Below are 17,895 nucleotides of genomic sequence, written 5' to 3'. Positions count from 1 at the left end.
GGGGCGTATACCCAGGCGCTCCGGGTGCATTTTTTTAGTGAGACGTAAGCCTCAAAGATTTTTTCAAATTAAAATAAAATTTGTTGAATAAGTCTTTCATGTAATATCCAAATTTTCAAAATTCAGCTTGGTAATTACTCAAAAGTTTTAAAAGGAACTGAAATGCATTAAATTTAAAAATTAAGACCTTTTTTATTAATTGAAGCCCCAATTCATGGTCTTTCCCAATTCTTTATCTTGTCCGTGAGTCTGCTAATATCTCTCAAAAGCAACGAATATTCATTTTTTTTACAAATACAAAGAGAACTCCATTCTCCTTCAAAGCAGCAAATCCAAAGTTCAAATTGCAGGTTAATCATCCTTTTTGTTCATTCATGTAGAAAACTTTATTCTTTTCGACTCAAGATACTTGAGCTTCTAAGTAACGTATAATAGATTGTTTTGGCTAGTTTTTTTTGGGGGATGAAGCACGCGCGCGCGCGAGCGCGCGCGCACGCACACACACACACACATATATAGTTTTCTTTATTTTTATGCAATTTTACATATTTATAAATATTTACTATAATTATATTATTTTATAAAATATTAAAAATTAAATATCTATGGGGCTTACGCCCGGTGCCTCGGGGCTTACGCCTCGCTGAGGCATATGTAAAACGCCTCGCCTTACGCCTACGCTTTTTAAAACACTGATATTGAATATAAAGCCTTTTTTTCATGAAACATATTAAACGAAATTACTCTCTAATGAATTATGATATATATTTTTTTGGGTAATTATATTATATTTTATTTCATCAAAATTTCAGTTATAACCATCGCTAAACCTGGAAAGCAACAGTTTGGACATAAGTCCCGAACTTACTGCATATCATCTCTACACAGTCTCATCTACACAGCTCTATTGCCTATGGATAAAAGTTCAAATTTTTCATACATCTATCCAATCTTCTAACTCTACAAGCTCTAATATGAATTTCTCTTGCTAATTGCTTAATCACTTGATCTGCAGACTATCCGTTAGCCTTGAAGATTCTTGCATTCCTTTCCTACCATAAGTGATATACTCCACCGGCTAGTGTATGACATATGTTGTTACCCCCTTTGATCTGTATTATTGGTATTTGAATGTGTGTTAAATTAATTATTTGAATTACTATGATATTAATGAAAGCAAATGAATTATTTAAAGTAATAAAAACTTACTTTGATTCAGAAAATATCTCAAAAACAAATTGAACTGCAAATAGTTTAATATTTTGAAAATTTAAAAAATATTAATTTGTGGAAAAATAAAGCTGGCTAAAGTATTTTTTTAGATAGCTTCGAAAAATAAAAGAGTATAATCGTGTTACTCTAATCACAACTCACAAGACTCATGTTACCTATCTATGTTCACATCTCAGAATAGATTAAAAACTGTACTTTGCAACTTGAAGAGTTAATCAAATGGGTTAGCGCATTTTTTTGCGTGCAGTCAAATTTAATAGGCTAGCGATTGTCTTAATTTAGTGTTGAACGGTCATAAATGAAGTTTGCTCTTTAAAATTCGTATCGCATACGGTTACTTAAAGGTGAATTCATCCCCTCACAATATCGGTAAAATGGACAAAGGTTGTTAATAGTAGTCCTTTACTAAATATTGAGCGATGACTTTGTCGATTTTAGTATACAAATTTATAATTACCGGGGTGAGCTCATAGCCACAAAGTTGATTATAGCTTTCTTTGCAAAAATGGACACGAGGAGCACTAACATGTATCCCCAACGTTAGTTGTATCACATTAATATTTTAGCCAGACCTATCACCTATATCGCTTTAAAAAATTAAAATTTGTGGCCCCGCTTAACCATGCTCGTGCTCGTAAAGAAAAGGATAGAGTGCAAGGAATGTAGCCCACTGAAGAGTATAACAAAGAAGGAACAAAACCCACTACTTTCTTGATTTTTATGTAGCTTTTTCAGATGGCTTCTCCAGTCAAAGTATATGGACCGACTTTGTCAACTGCAGTCTCAAGAGTTCTAGCTTGTCTTCTTGAAAAAGATGTCCACTTTCAGCTTCTCCCAGTTAATATGGCCAAAGGGGAACATAAGAAACCTGACTATCTCAAAATTCAGGTAAGTGTTTAGACTCTGTTTTTTTTTTTTGAAACAATTTATCTACTCTGTTTATCTCTTAATATTATCCTAATTTTAAACAGCCCTTTGGACAAGTCCCAGCTTTTCAAGACGAGAACATCACTCTGTTTGGTAATTACACTTCTAGTCCTATATCTTCCCCATTTTCTAAATACACCTGTCCTCCCAAACTTGCAGCATACAGCCCTGGAAGTATGGGTGGAAAACTCTCTTGGCAGTTCCAGTCTAAAATTTGGATTTTTAAACTGCATTTGCCAAGAATTCTTGGATTATATGGTAGGATGTACTGGTGCACAATTTGTGTCTTGTTCTTTTTGTATGGTTATGCTAGGAGCGGCAAACGGGTGTGTCGGGTCGGATATGATTCGGGTCGAAGGCGGGTAACAAAAAAACGGATAAATTATCCGACCAGACCCATATTTAATAAGGATAAAAAAGGGTTAACTGACTGATAATATGGGTAACTATATTTTTCATAACTTTTTGCATATGATCACTTTTGGGAGAATTCTTATAGCCTGTTTGGCCAAGCTTATTTTTTGCCAAAAGTATTTTTTTTTTTTGCCAAAAGCACTTTTGGCCAAAAATTGAGGTGTTTGGCCAAGCTTCTAGAAGGAAAAAAAGTACTTTTGAGGAGAAGCAGAAGCAGTTTTGGAGAAGCAGAAAAAAGTAGCTTCTCTCCAAAAGTACTTTTTTGAGAAACACTTTTGAGAAAAATACACTTAGAAGCAGTTTTTTAAAGCTTGGTCAAACACTAATTGCTGCTTAAAAGTGTTTTTCAAACTAATTAGCCAAACACAAACTGCTTCTCACCAAAAGTACTTTTGAGAAAAGCACTTTTGAAAAAAAACACTTCTCAAAATAAGTTGATTTTTGCAGTTTGGCCAAACGGGCTATTAGTCTCCCTAACTTGAGGAACCCCCAATTTGAGCCTTTATAAATATAAAAGTTAGACCTATTGGTTATCCATTTTCAAAATGGATAATATGACTCTTATCCATATTTGACCCGTTTAGAAAAAGTTCATTATCCAACCCATTTTTTAGTGGATAATATGGGTGGTTGTTTTCTTTTAACCATTTTGCCCCTCCTAGGTTATACTAAGATGGAATTTGGGTCTTACACTGTTGTTGATGATGCTTATTATAATAAGCAATGATGTTTTATACTTCAATGCCACACAAGAAAGGTGCTTAGTATGGTACCCAATTTTCGCGTGCACTGATTTATTGAAGAACCTGGTTCTTTATGTATTTTTATACCACAGTTGCAGAATAAAGTGATGCATAAAGTAAAGAATACAGTGATTTTTACATGGAAAACACTCGGCTCACAAGGTGAAAATCACGACCTACTATCCAGTAGGATTTTTCCCAAACATTTCATTAAACTCATCAAACTCATTTGCTTCAGTATGTGTTAGTAAAAGAGAACACCGCTGATATATATGAAGTTAGTAAATAAAGAGTAACTAGAAGTCTATTGCCTTACTTCCTTGGTGAAAGAGTTCTAAATAACTTTAACCTTATCTTGGATAAAGTTCTCTTCAAATGAGAAGACCTGCTCCTTATCACATATGCAATCTTTTGGTTCAGGGTTTATCATAAATAACCACTTATACTTATCCCTTTCACGTGCAGACCTTTTGCTTGTTTCCAACTGTAATCTGTATACTGTAGGGTTCATGCATCATGCATGTATTCCATTGTCAATCAACAAGAAATTTGGGTTTACTTTCCAAAACATGATACTACTTGATGATACTTATCCTGTATAGTTATACTAGTATGAATGACCCGGTCTTGCATTGTTGTTCATGATGCTTACACATACTAGTATGCAAATTTGTGTATTTAAACTGTTTCATAATGCTTATATATGGAATTTAGTTCTTTCGTTGTTGCTCACGATACTTATGCTAGTGTGGATTTGGGTCTTAATTGCTGTTCATGATGTTTATTAATATGGAATTAAGGTTTTATAACGTGTTGATGATGATTATAATGGTATGGAGTTTGTTTTTTACATTGTTTTCTGTCTTGTGTTTGGTAAACCCAGAATCCAGATCTATAAATAGGTACATATGTGACAAATATGGACATCAAGGGAACAAGGGGCTGTACGGAACAAACCCGTTAGAGAAAGCATCTATAGATCAATGGATAGAAGCAGAAGGACAAAGCTTCAATCCGCCAAGTTCAATTCTCGTATTCCAGTTGGCTTTTGCACCGCGAATGAAGATCAAACAAGACAAGAACTTGATCAGACAGAATGAAGAGAAGCTAAAAAAAGTGCTTGATGTGTATGAGAAGAGGCTTGGTGAGAATCAGTACTTGGCCGGAGATGAGTTCACATTGGCCGATCTCTCTCACCTTCCAAACATCCAATATTTGGTAAACGGGACAGATAGAGCAGAGCTCTTCACTTCAAGAAAGAACGTGGGAAGGTGGTGGGATGAGATATCTAGCAGAGAATCGTGGAAGAAGGTAGTTGAAATGCAGACCTCACCCCCTCCCTCATAAGACTTGCTGAAACCATTTGTTTTTCAAAGAGTGTATTGCTCTGTTGTTTGTCATGTTGCGAGTTTTATGTTCTCCGGCTAGACTAACTACATCTACATCTGTGGGTTGAATAATGATTACTAGTTTATACTCTCTACAGCTACATTTGTAGGTTTAATAATGATAGTCTACAAACAGATCAAGGCGATTATCGTGAAGTTTATTTGAGATGTGATCACAATATTCTGGACTTGTTATGAATCAATCCCAGCAACTCTCCTACAAGAAAGTTATTGTTTTTTCTCAGAAAGATTAATTTGTGCTACCCTACATCTTAAGGTTTATCAAATAAACACATTCTCGAATATCTTTAGATCCTACTTGCTCTGTCTCTTGTGGATAAAAGGCAGTGTCCATTTTCTTTTATAGAAGTGTCAAAGTGTTGTGGACATCAGCTGTCCCAGTGTTTGATCCTCCGGTTACATCCTAATGCCAAAAAAGATATATTTCTGATAAAATTTGTAGAAGTATGCCGGAAGTTTGATAAACAAGACCATCTTATAAGCATGAGATTCGTCTAGGAAAACACATGCAAAAAGCTGCATTTTTCGAAATAGTTCTGGACTAGTTTACATCAGCTAGAGCAATGTTTGATCCGCGAAACTTTTGAACTACATTGCAATGCAATATTTACATGTTGATCTCCTCATGCACAATGAACTACGTTCGCTTCTCCTTTTCTTCTGCCAGTCACCTTTAGTAGCAGGATGTGATCTGCATTCTTTCTTTATACTCCTTCATTTCCTTCTGGTACCTTTCCTTGTCTTTCACCCCATAGTTTTGATAGACCTGTAAAAACTAACAATCAGCATCAAACTCTAACAACGTCCCTATGTAATCTAATTTTGCTTTAATGATCGAGTTTGAGTATAAAGCAACTAAGCCTCAATCCCAAACAAGTTGAGGTTGGTTGTATGAATCCAACTGATTCTCAATTTAAGATGAATCCTCATAGTACAGAATGATCGAGTTTGAGTATGATTACCATTTTTTCTTCAGGAGAGAGATTGTTCCAAGATTCTCCAATCATCTTTGTGAATTCCCTCTCTCTACTTGGATAGAGAGATTTGAGCATGGAATGTTTTTCAGCAAAGAAGAAGTTGTATCCACTCCTATTAGGTTTCGGGCGATTAGGATCTCCTCCCTTCCTCCTCCTGTTCCTCCGTCCTGAATGGTGGTGAGGTGGTGGATTGTAAGGTACAATTGCAGTGCAATTCTGTGCAGTTGGTTTAGAAGAAGAGGGAGCAGCAGGTTGGTTTGGATGGTAAAGTACTCCATTGAGAACCTCAGATCCCATTTTGATGGACACCAAATAACCACAGTCAAATTTGCCATCAATTGTCCCTTCAGCTTGGAAACTCTGTGAAGCTAAGTACACAAGAAAATTCAGAACACCCAATGCGATCAACCATTGAATATTGTAGTACTAACATTTTACCCAGAAAAAACATTCTATTAATTTGAAAGAGCTATTGTGTGATAAAAGTACTATGTAAGATCATATAGGGAAAATAATGCATGTATTAGCTTTGATATTATTAATCCCTTATTTGGTAGTGTTTTTCAACCTATGTATACACTCTATTCAGTACTATTCTTATACATAGCAAACCATGACATTAGCAATACCATGGTATTTACTACGTGGATAAGCACGTATAAAGACAAAACCATCCTTTCAAACAATACATGGATAAGCATGTGGAGCGTCTTTTTGTAAGCAAATAATTTTTAAAAAAATTATGTAATGCATGTTATTTTTAATATATTAAACCAAAGAGTCGATAAGAAATAATCTTAGCATAACTAATCTCAGCATTATTAATAACAACATCACTAATACATCCTATTTAGTAGTATTCTTGTACTCCCTACAAACGAACCCTAAGATTGTAAGTCTTGCTTGTAATAATGTAGTGTGACAACATTTATTTGGTTACTGAAAAATCTTAAAGCTGGTTAAACGAAATTCAATATAACGCAGAGAAAGTAGTGAAGATATATTTGCTCCAACCAATTATCCATTTATATGTAAGTGATAAAATTGCAGGAATAGGCCTCTCATAGTCCAATGTTAGATGGACACAGCTAGGGTATATATCTATTTTAGGTGTGTAAGTATTTGATGTGGATATATGAAACTTTTTCCTTATAAATTTTACTGTACTAATTTTAGGATATGTGTTTTGCGCGTGTACCCTGAATAAGTAAAATTTTAAAGTAATTATATTAAAAGTAATATTTGAGTTATAAAGTAAAAGCGAAAGAAAAAAGTGTAAATTTCTGAAAATTATGATTGAATTTAAAACCCTGATTTTATTGTGCTAATGTATATTATTAAGAATCTACAACAACAACAACCCAGTAGAGCTCCACAAGTGGGGTCTAGTGAGAGTAGTGTGTACCCAGGCCTTACTCCTACTCTGGGAAAATAAAGAGATTATTTCTGATAGACTCTCGGCTCAAGAAGATATATATTAAGGATCTAAATACCTGAAATATAGCATCTATACTATATTAAAAGCACGAAGGCCCGTATAAAATCTCAACAAATAATTAAGTCTTTGAATTAATAAAGCAACGGAAAAGTCAATTCAATTTTGTTTTAAAATTATTATGTAAGTAAACTTATTTGTCAAGTTGATAAAACTCTTAAGGTACACAAATTATTTTACACAATAAGAGCAATTGCCGTGAAAGAAATAAGAAAATAGAGAAAAATTTATTATAATATAGTATTAAAAGTTAAATTGCTAAAATATTAAGTTGAAGCAATAAGGATATAACCCAAGACAAAAAAAAAATCACAAAAATTACCCTTATCATTTTTCTTTCTTTTTATATTTATTTTAATAAATGTAGCTCCTTATATTTTTCATATCGTATTACATCATTTTTTATAATTCAATATTAGCTATTTCATACTTTATATTGTTATTTATCTATGGGTTTCTAGGAGCTATAGTTCTATCTCTACGCTCACAAATTTCTAAAAGACCCAAAGATTCAAATTTTTCAATTTATTTTATTATCTTTGAATAATTATTTTAAAGTATTTTTTTGTTATTTGTTTATAGTATTTGGTAATAAAGATAACAATAATTTTCATAAGATATATATTATCTCATAAATCATAATAAGATATATAAAGACTTATGTGGCGTAGCATTTCTTTGTTTAATGAGCTAGCTTAGTGAGATTAACATTCATTATATTTAGAAACTTACATTTTCTTTCTTTGATATTTTTTCAATAACTAAAACACATTATTGAATAATATATATATAATTTTTAAAAAATTATATATTTATTGATATAGGTACACGCGCAAAGCGCGTACCCTAATACTAGTATTATAAAAAGACATTAGAAGGAAAGTAACCCAAAAAAAGTTGTAAGAAACTAAAGCAAACATTTCAAAATCAAGTTTAAAATTAAGTCCTACTTTTAAATACGACATGTAATAAAATAATTAGACAAACTTGCAAAAAATTAATTGGCTTAATATCATTTAAAATTTCAAGAGAGAATTCAACCTGAGCTTAATGCTCGAAAACAATAAGGGATTAGCTCAAGTAGTACTAAAAAAGGTGCTGATGGTAGTGGGACTCCTGCAGGTTAACGAAAAAAAGAAAATTACAATTATTTTTCTTTAATTGTTATCAATAATTTGATGTTCCTTTTAATATTGCCAAATATAATGAGTATTTTACTTATATATCCTATGTGTGCCTATTTTTAGTACTAACTTCAAAGTAGTGCTATCTGACCAAAAAAGTAGTACAATATAAATATGAGTTCTTAATTTCTAAGTGTTGAATGATTAAAAAATATTATAGTTTACTACAAATTTAATATTATTGAGCTTTAAATAGGAAAATTTGTATAAAATAAAAATTTAATTGCTCTTAGAATCCTAAATATTAGGATTCTCTACATAATTCCAATACGAAAAAATAATAATAAGAATTATAGTTGATTACAATGTCCTAAATATTATGAAAATAAATAAATAAGTATTCCTATATATTAGGAAAATATTTAAATTATTATTTTGTCCGATGTGAACTCTACTTTTAAAGGGTAAAAAAGGCGAACGATATTTCGCTAAGGACCTTCGTGCTTTTAATATAGTATAGATAGATATAGATATAGATTTGAAAAAGTCGCATGAGGCAGATATGTATGGAGTTTGGTTCATTGTATTTCGCTAAGGGTCTTCGTGCTTTTAATATATATATATATATATGAAAAATTAAAGAAATTTTAAGAAGTCAACAAATTCTAAACTCATAATTTTAACAATAGATTCAATGGCAATAGTTTAACGGTTGAAACCATGACGTTTGAAATTTGGAATTCGTGGATGTATGCACACCTACATTACACATCTTTGGCATAGATACATCAAGATAAATGCAAGAATTAATGGAACATAACTCGTATACAAATTGAAATATCGGAGGGTTGATTTGACTTAAAAGGAACTCGAGTTAAATAGAATTTTGAGAGGCAAAAAGGTCGAATCAATGAGTAGGATCTCAAATAGAAAAAAATTGTATTTCAAAAGTAGAAAATTACCGATCAGAAAATCTGCACCTCAAATGTACAAATCCACGAGAACAATTTAGCACCACAAGAAAGACGAGAAGACAAACAAAATAAAAAATAACTTGAGGTATGAAATTCAAGATCGTCCTTCATGCCTATAATAACAATAATATTCTATAAAATATTTGTAAAGTTTGAAATACAAGGGTTTAAGGACCCGTTTATCCATTAAAAAAATTTCTTTTTCGATTATTTTTTCAAAAATGTGTTTCTCCGTGAATTTTTGCAAATTTTTGAAAATATTTCGAAAAAAAAAATTCTCCACTTACATAATTGCAACATTTTTTCAAATAAATTGCATGTTCAAACATAATTTCAAATTCCAAATACCATTTTTCAATTTAACTTCAAATACTACTTTTTTGCAAAAATTATATTTCTTATGTCCAAACGCCAACTAAATATCATATTTTCGATCTTAATTCAAACATTCATTCTTGAATTTTTGAAATAAAAATTTGCTGTTGTATAATTTTAATTTAAAAATATTATAAAGAATATCAAAAGACCCTAGTAAAAAATTTAAGTAGTACTAGTAGATGAATAGCAAAAAGAAAAGTTTCTGCACGCCAGAATTCAAGCAATAAATTAAAACTTATATCCTATGTCTCGAAGTCTACGACGCATGACACGTGGCAGAATGTAGCTCCTCTAATTACTCCTCCGAGGAGACGACTTGGGGAGAGGTGGAAAACTAGAAATTGAATCCATCTGGTAGTAAAAGGTCAAATTGAATTCAAGCAATAATTTATGCGGTCAAAGTTATACACATTAGAATTTTACTGACCTGGAGTTTTGTCAAGCAAGGGAGCTTCACGTCTAAAAAAGTAAACTTGTTCAAACCGATGAAGCAAAGTGAAATAGTGTTTCCTCAGTGCATATGAAGCACTAGTTGTGGTTGGAGAAAACTTGAATACTGAACTCAATTCTCTCCATTTCTTCTCATCCACAACCTATACCACCATTCATATATACGCAAAAATAAATTATAAATGAAATAAAATATAGTAATAAAAGAGAAACATTTTATTTTAAGTGGAAGCTGAACCTTGTCAAAGCCACCCCTTTTAGTCACCTCTACATAGAGAACATGCAAATCTAGCTCCTTCCCTCCAATCACAGGAACCCTTCAACAAAAACCAATTCAAAGATTAAATAAACACAACCTTCCCATGTTGTCTCTTTCTCCTTCTTTTTTTAATTAGTATTTAGGTGGCGGAATCATAATTTAAATCATTTAGCTCTGATCTAGTGTCAAAATATATATCTAACTCTATTTACTTTTCGCACACATATATGTAAATAATTATTTTTCTCACATATATATAGGATTTGGTCCAGAAAATTGATTCTATCAAACCCGAAAACTTCCATCACGGTAATTTCTTAGAGTAAGAATGTAACAAAAAATTAAAAAATAAGTTGCTTACGTGTACTTTGTTCCCATGACAGAGTGGAAATTCTTGACACACTCCCTGAACAGATTTTGGTCATTAACAATGTTCTCATGTGAAGCCAGTGGTTGAGGATACAGCTGACCGCCATTTCTGTTGCCGGTGCCGGCGGGAACCATAGCTTTCTGAGACATGGGTTCACCTTGCCGCCGGCGACTGATAACACATTCAGCAAGCTGTAACCTTCGCCGGAAAATCAAGAAACAGTGAAGGGAGGTAGCTAGCTAGTAATGGGTGAAAACTTTGAGGAAAGGGGTTAGTTTAAAAACAGCTAAAGAAGCCAAATAAAAAGAGATAAATACAAAGATAAGTTGGTACTTAAGAAGACAATAAAAGCTCGGAGTTTTTGAGACGCGTGTTGAAGCAACGGTTATATGCAGAGATAGTTTTCTAACTTTGGCTTCTTCTTCTTCTTCTTTCTCTCTTGAGTTGAATCTCAGTGGGCAAAGGCAAAGTACATTAAATTTTTGGCACAGGCTAAGCTTATTCATTAATTAATGCTCTTAATATTTTTTGTATCTCTTTGCTTGTTGTATTGTCCAAAGTGTACTGTACAATTCTGGTGTAATATGAAAACTCCAAGTCCAACGCAATACAAAGTTTTGATAGGTATTGCTGTAATAATAGGTTCTGATCAAATCTTTACGTACGCAATAGGTGAATATATGCTGCAGGTTCTTTTTGGCCTCTGCTTACGTAAAGTACTATGCTTCATCTAATCCAATCTGCTTCAATTAAGTACCAGTTATCTGTCATCACTTTTTCCTTTTTATTTTTCGGCTCCAGCTTTATGTTTTCTCGTAGTACTTCCTCGATTTCAGTTTATTTGAATCTATTTCTTTTTTAGTCCGTTTTAAAAAGAATAACTTTTTTTTAAAATTTAGAAATAATTAAACTTAAACTTTCAATTCTACCCTTAACGAGAAACTTTTATAACCACACAAATACTCTGAATCCTATTTTGACTTGTTTAAAATCACAAATTCCAAAAATCTTCATTTTTTCTTAAATTCCGTGCTCAGTCAAACAGGTACACATAAATTGAAACAGAAGAAATATTGCCAATGGTTGAAGGTTTTATTTCTATTTTAGTTTTTCTATTACATTTTGCATCAAATGTCCTAGTGGAAGTCATCTCAAATATTATGTGAAAGTTCCCTAATTGAAGAAGATATTCTTCAAAATAAAATTAATTAAAAAAAAAGCAAAATGTTAGGAAGATGGGCAATCAGGCAAATTATTTTTTGTTCTATCAATGAAACATAATTTAAAATAATTGTGGAAAAAAATAAAAATAAAAGAGGCTAGCATAGTATCGCAAACTAATAAGGAGATTCTATTATTCTGACATCAAATTTTTTAATATAAACGATGCAAAACCTGAGAAAGATCATTGTAATTATCCTTAAAAAATTAAAAGAAAAGGGCAAAAACTAATCAAACATATTGCTTCCTTCTTTAATTTAATTGGATTTTCATTCTTTCTTCTTTGGGTCGTTGTACTATTCTATCAACTTTTAGTTTACTATCTAATTCCGCAATTCTAGCCGAAAAGTTCATATAAGCTAGTTTGATCAGCTTATAAATTTAGTCAAACTTCCTCTATATCTCTAATTTCCTTTTAAAATGTAGTACAAGTAACACCAAATATACTTTTACGAAAAAAAGAAAAGAAAAAAGACTACAGCATTCACTTTAGGCTCATATGGTTGTTTTAATTATTTACTTTCAGGAAAAACATAGATGTTTTTATGGTTCCTCATTTATGCTAGTTTAGTTAGTTTCAATCTCATTAACTGTGTATATACAAAATTGTAATGTCAGACTAACAGTATAGTAAAAGAAATAGTAGATTATTATTCAAGCCACAGCAGGACACATCATTATGCTTTTATTAAATGTATTTCCTTTTCTTTTTCCTTAAAACATCCAAAATGAAGGGCTTGGCCCTCTTGATTGTTACATATTTCTAGCTATCCTTGGGGGAAAATGAAGGAAATGACATTAATACATTAATGAAGAGCATAAATATAATATGTAAAATTCGTTGAGCCTTTCAAATGTGAGCATGTTTGGGTGGTTAATATTGTCTTTGGTTGATATGCTTCAACGTCACTCATTTTTATTATCTTATGCTCTTATCAAATTTTGTATATATATGTCATCTTCATGGGATTAATTTGCAGCCTCTCAGCAAAGTGATATGACACTCCACAACTTTAGAGTAATTCTTATTTGGTAAATTAATTGCAGATTCTTAAATGATGGACACAGCTTATTCAGAACTCCCTCATTTCATTACAATTTACAAGTACGCATTTTTTACTTTTATTTTTGTGCCATATAGTATTTATGGTACTGTATGTTGGACTTATATACATTGACAATGTAAGGTAATTTATAATTTGATGCTTTTAACCAATTGTATCAGTTACATGTCTTATTTCTCATGTAACGAATTTCACCGATAATATTCTTTCAAGTGATAAAAGAAATTTATATTGTGTGTGTATACAACTAAACCTTCTATTTAAACTAAGGCCGAATTTTCGGTATTTGTACCAATTCCATGATTAATTCTGCTTTTATAAAAATATAGGAAACGTACCTTTGCGATGCGCAGATCGTATCAATAAATATTAAATTATGATCGGGTTTATTTAAACATATTAAATTGTACCGTTTCGTTAAATTTTTACGATTATTTATCAATAATCAACAATATTTTTTGTGTTATTTACTTCATTTTATTTAAAAAATTAAAGTATAACATCGCTATTATTTCTATCTCCTGCTTTATGCATTTTTCCTATTTATTTTATCGATAAATCTTTTCTCCGGTCAGTTACCTATAATTTAAATAATACAATATGTAAAATATAATTGAAACTTTGAATTCTACAGTAATGAGATAATAATCCTAGTTCTTTGACACATTGGTAAAATACGAAATTGAATTGATACATGCTTAAAGTTAAAACTTTTGGTAACTAACTTTATGAAGAAATCATAAAGTGAAAGCTAATAAATTGTGGCAAAAAAAATAATTCAACCAATTCATGCACTGATAATATGACTTTTGTTTGGCGTAAGTTTCACAATTTTTTCCTCCATAAGTTTATTATGTAGATAGACTTTTTGACTTTGATGTAGCTAATGAGTCATACTGTCACGATCCGGATTTTCCACCATCGGGAATCGTGATGGCGCCTACTCGTGAAAACTAGGCAAGTCGAGTGTGATAGAATTTTATTACCTTTTTTCCTTAACTTTCAATAGTTACAAGTTAACATATGATCATCAACGGAATAATAATAATAAGGGAAGTGCGGAAGACAAAATCTAATAGTTTAACTTAATACAAATACGATTCCATAACAATAATCCACCCAGAACTGGTATCACAATTTCACGGACTATCTAAGATTACTACAAATAAGGTCCGAACAAAGATAATACATGTCGGTCTCTGAAATAAATAGGAACATAAAGAAAATAGGGTAGAAGGGGACGCCAAGGCCTGCGGACGTATGCAGGAGTACCTCGGGCCTCCGCTGGACTGAAGGCAGCAACCTCACTATGGTCAAAATACTCCAGCACCGGGATCTGCACATAGTGTAGAGTGTAGTATCAACACAACCGATCTCATGTGCTGGTAAGTGTTGAGCCTAACCTCGGCAAAGTAGTGATGAGGCTAGGACAAGACTACTAAATAAATTTGTGCAATTAAATCATGTACGGCAAATAATAATAATAGAAACTATCAGTTAAATAAAGAAGAAAATATAACAAATCATATTGGAGCCACTCTAATTTAGTCATCTTTGTAAATTTCACAACACATCACTTCTATCATAAATTGCTAAAACTACTGACCCAGAAGGAAAAAATCTACAAAAGACAATGCTAAAAATTAATACTAACATCTACTACTAAATGGCATTTGAAAATAAACTTAATTATTTCCTTGATCAATATTAAGCCTTTTTAAATCAGAATACGTGTCAATGTAAGACAACACAATCAAAAAGAGAAAGAAGAACAAACATTTGTTGACTTGATAATTTCACATGACAACCACAATTATTGTATAAAATTAGAAATATAATAAATTTCGTGTAGCATATCATGTAATATTATAGTCATTCACTTTAGCACTCAAATTTAACTAAATAAGTGCATAACAATTTAGGCTAAATGAAATATAAGATTTACATTTCAAATAAAATGAAAAAAATAGCTCTATTTTTGTTCAGAAATTTGTTGGCTCGTGAAAGCAGTCATCTGCTAGAACTCTTATTTCAGATTTAGAACTTTTATTACCAAGACGAACTTCAAAATTTTAATATAGAAGAATCAATTTCTCATTTCATGTTCAACGAATACAACTATAATTAAAATCCGTTTATTTATTATTTGCACAACAAAATTTTATTATCCATCTCTTTACCCCTTTCCTTAATTAATGTATCTCGACAAAAACTTCGAAAAAGGATGAACTATTATTGGGAATTTTTAAACAAATCAAAGAAAAAAGAAAAAGAACGTACTTTTGTATAAAAACCACAAATAGACATTAAAATAGTCACTATAATTACATTCTGCGTGTATACAATACCGTTATGCACATTTCAAAGTATTTAAGGTAAAATTTAATTTAAAAAGATTTTGTGAGAAGAGCAACAGAGAAAATTTACTTGGTCGTAAGCATTGCGCCAAGTGTAACAACCCGAACGATCGTTTTGAGCATTTGCAATTCGCTTGGTAGTTTGGGGGTACGAGTAGCTCTGTATGATATATTAGTCGTTTTGAGCATTTGCACTAGTTTTTGGAAGTCGAAAGTTCATTAAGTTTGATTTGAGGTGTGTTTCATCATTTTGATGTTGTTATGCGTGATTTGAGGTCTCGAGTCAGTGTTATATTATGGAACTTGTTGGTATATTCATACGAGGTCCCGAGGGGCTTGGGTGAGTGTCACGACCTCAAAACCAACCTGATCGTAATGGCGCCTATCATGAAACTAGGCCAGCTGACACCTTCCCAAACTAATTCGACATTTCATAATAAAGATGGTTTTAAGATATTAATTAATAAAACTTCACAGCATAAGTCTAAATAACAAAGTGCGGAAAGAAACAAAAGCCCGACATCGGGATATCACAAGTCACGAGCATCTACTAAGGACTATCCGATAACATCTAAGACTATTACAGTCTGGAAAACACTAATATAGTCTACAGGAAGATACGAGGATGAAGAGCAAGGCTGCGATCGCCATGCAGCCACCTTGCCAACTTCGAGATATCCGCGACGGATGAAAGATCAGTGCTCGCTATCACGTCCAGCAACCCCTAAATCTGCATACAAGGTGCAGGGAGTAATATGAGTACGTCAACTCAGTAAGTAATAAAAGTAAATAAAGACTGAGCAGTAACAAACACATAAATTCACTTCATGAAATCTGAGTAAATACATCATGCTTTCAAATCAGTATATAAGTCAAATCATCTCGTTTAAAATTCAATTTTGGCCAAAATCATTTGAAGATATTTTTCAACAGTTTCAAGAGAGGTTCAATGAGATTTAGAGTAAAAGTGATGAAAATCATAAATAGTCCCTCGGGAATAACATATATCATAAACTGCCCCTCAGGCATAACATCACTCAGAATCAGCCCCTCGGACAAACTTCACAATCTTTCGTAATCAGCCATTCAGGCACAACATGAATCAAGAACAGCCCCTCGAGCAACATAATATCACTCACTCAGGGTACCCGCGCTCACTGGGAGTGTACAGACTCCGAGGGGCTCCTACAGACCCAGCACTGTAACAAGCAACCTCGTGGCATAATCAATCAGGCCCTCGATCTCTCATATATCATAAATCAATACAACATGTTGTGGTGCGCAACCAGATCCCATAATATCCTTACAACACAGGCCCTTGGCCTCACTCAGTCAGAAACCTCTCAAGCCACTCGGGCTATCAGTAAAATAGGATGCTCAACTCAAAAATATCACTTTCTGCATCAAACGGTGTAATAAATATTGAGTTATGAAATCAGTAAAATATAGCATGACTGAGTACATATCTTAAGTCAAAACAATAAGGAAATAATAAGAAAAGACCCCTAAGGGGTCCAAAACAACTTGGCACGAGGCCCAAATATGGCATTCAACCCAAATTATAGAAATCCTTTCTAAAACACATAAGTATCATATAGTTTCCAGTCAAATACACAACTTAGTAGTTGCTACAGGACGAACCAAGTTACAATCCCCAACGGTGCACGCCACACGTTCGTCATCTAGCATGTGCGTTTTTAAAATATTTATTCTCTCTTGATTGTCATCATCAAAAAGGGGGAGATTGTTAAGTTAAATTCTTAAGTTTCAATGATGACAATTTCTAATTGTTCTATTTCGCAAAACTCATCAAAAAGGAAAAGGAAATCAGTTGTGAAAATCAATAGATCTATAGAAGGAACCAAAAAGGTTGCTGATCTACTCCGCTTCAATCAAGGCAATTAGTTTTTCAAATGAAGAAGTTATTGTCATTTTCAGCTCCTCAATTAAAGCTCAGTCAAGGGATTGACTGTCTCGTAAATAAAGGTTGTGACAAAGGAAAGTCACGATCGAATCTGTTTTTTCCCAAAGAGCCGAATTCGAAGACGCACCCCTTGGGTCAAATGCTTTTCAAAGATCTCGTGCCTCTATTTCTGGTCAAGATATCAACGACTATTTTTCATCTTCTATAAGAAGGCTGCCTGGCTCAAAAGGAATACTTGCGCAATTACAAACATTGTCTTCTAAGTCTCCCTACTTCTTAGCCTAAACACTGTAATCCAAAGTTTATCAGTGTCTCAAAAGATAGGAAGAAGTTAAAACACAAAAGAGAGTTGTGCCATTTTTCAGATTTACCGAGTACTGTACTTTGTTGGTGGTGAACGAATCAAAACCATCCATGTTATAATTCTTTCAAGAACTAAAAGGTACTCTTGTAACTGAAGGGAAACTGGTTGTAAGTACCTCACCGGTATCGAACCAGTATAAAATTGTCGTGTGTCTTTCTTTATTTAGTTACTGTCACTTTACTTCTGCTCTCAATTTAGTCAACTAAAATTGT

The 17,895-nt window shown here is 32.6% G+C and overlaps 2 protein-coding genes across 2 annotated transcripts; one reads left to right on the top strand and one right to left on the bottom strand.

Annotated features, from left to right (window-relative positions):
• Window positions 1–1,856: 1,856 nt before the first annotated feature.
• LOC107831351 (glutathione S-transferase-like) lies at window positions 1,857–4,923 on the top strand. The gene is made up of 3 exons (XM_016659115.2): window positions 1,857–2,121; window positions 2,205–2,253; window positions 4,201–4,923. Exons 1-3 carry the CDS (start codon window positions 1,969–1,971, stop codon window positions 4,662–4,664), a joined length of 666 nt encoding a protein of 221 aa, XP_016514601.1. The 5' UTR covers window positions 1,857–1,968; the 3' UTR covers window positions 4,665–4,923.
• Window positions 4,924–5,207: 284 nt separating this feature from the next.
• Window positions 5,208–11,399, bottom strand: LOC107831352 (high mobility group B protein 9). The gene is made up of 6 exons (XM_016659116.2): window positions 11,087–11,399; window positions 10,745–10,951; window positions 10,363–10,441; window positions 10,102–10,267; window positions 5,689–6,071; window positions 5,208–5,492 (listed from the first exon to the last, which is right to left on the bottom strand). Exons 1-6 carry the CDS (start codon window positions 11,257–11,259, stop codon window positions 5,400–5,402), a joined length of 1,101 nt encoding a protein of 366 aa, XP_016514602.1. The 5' UTR covers window positions 11,260–11,399; the 3' UTR covers window positions 5,208–5,399.
• Window positions 11,400–17,895: the final 6,496 nt, after the last annotated feature.

Source organism: Nicotiana tabacum, chromosome 20 (assembly GCF_000715075.1).
Source record: "Nicotiana tabacum cultivar K326 chromosome 20, ASM71507v2, whole genome shotgun sequence".
Lineage (NCBI taxonomy): Eukaryota > Viridiplantae > Streptophyta > Magnoliopsida > Solanales > Solanaceae > Nicotiana > Nicotiana tabacum.
The sequence above is the reverse complement of the archived record's forward strand: the minus strand, read 5'-3'. Positions and strand labels throughout refer to the sequence as shown.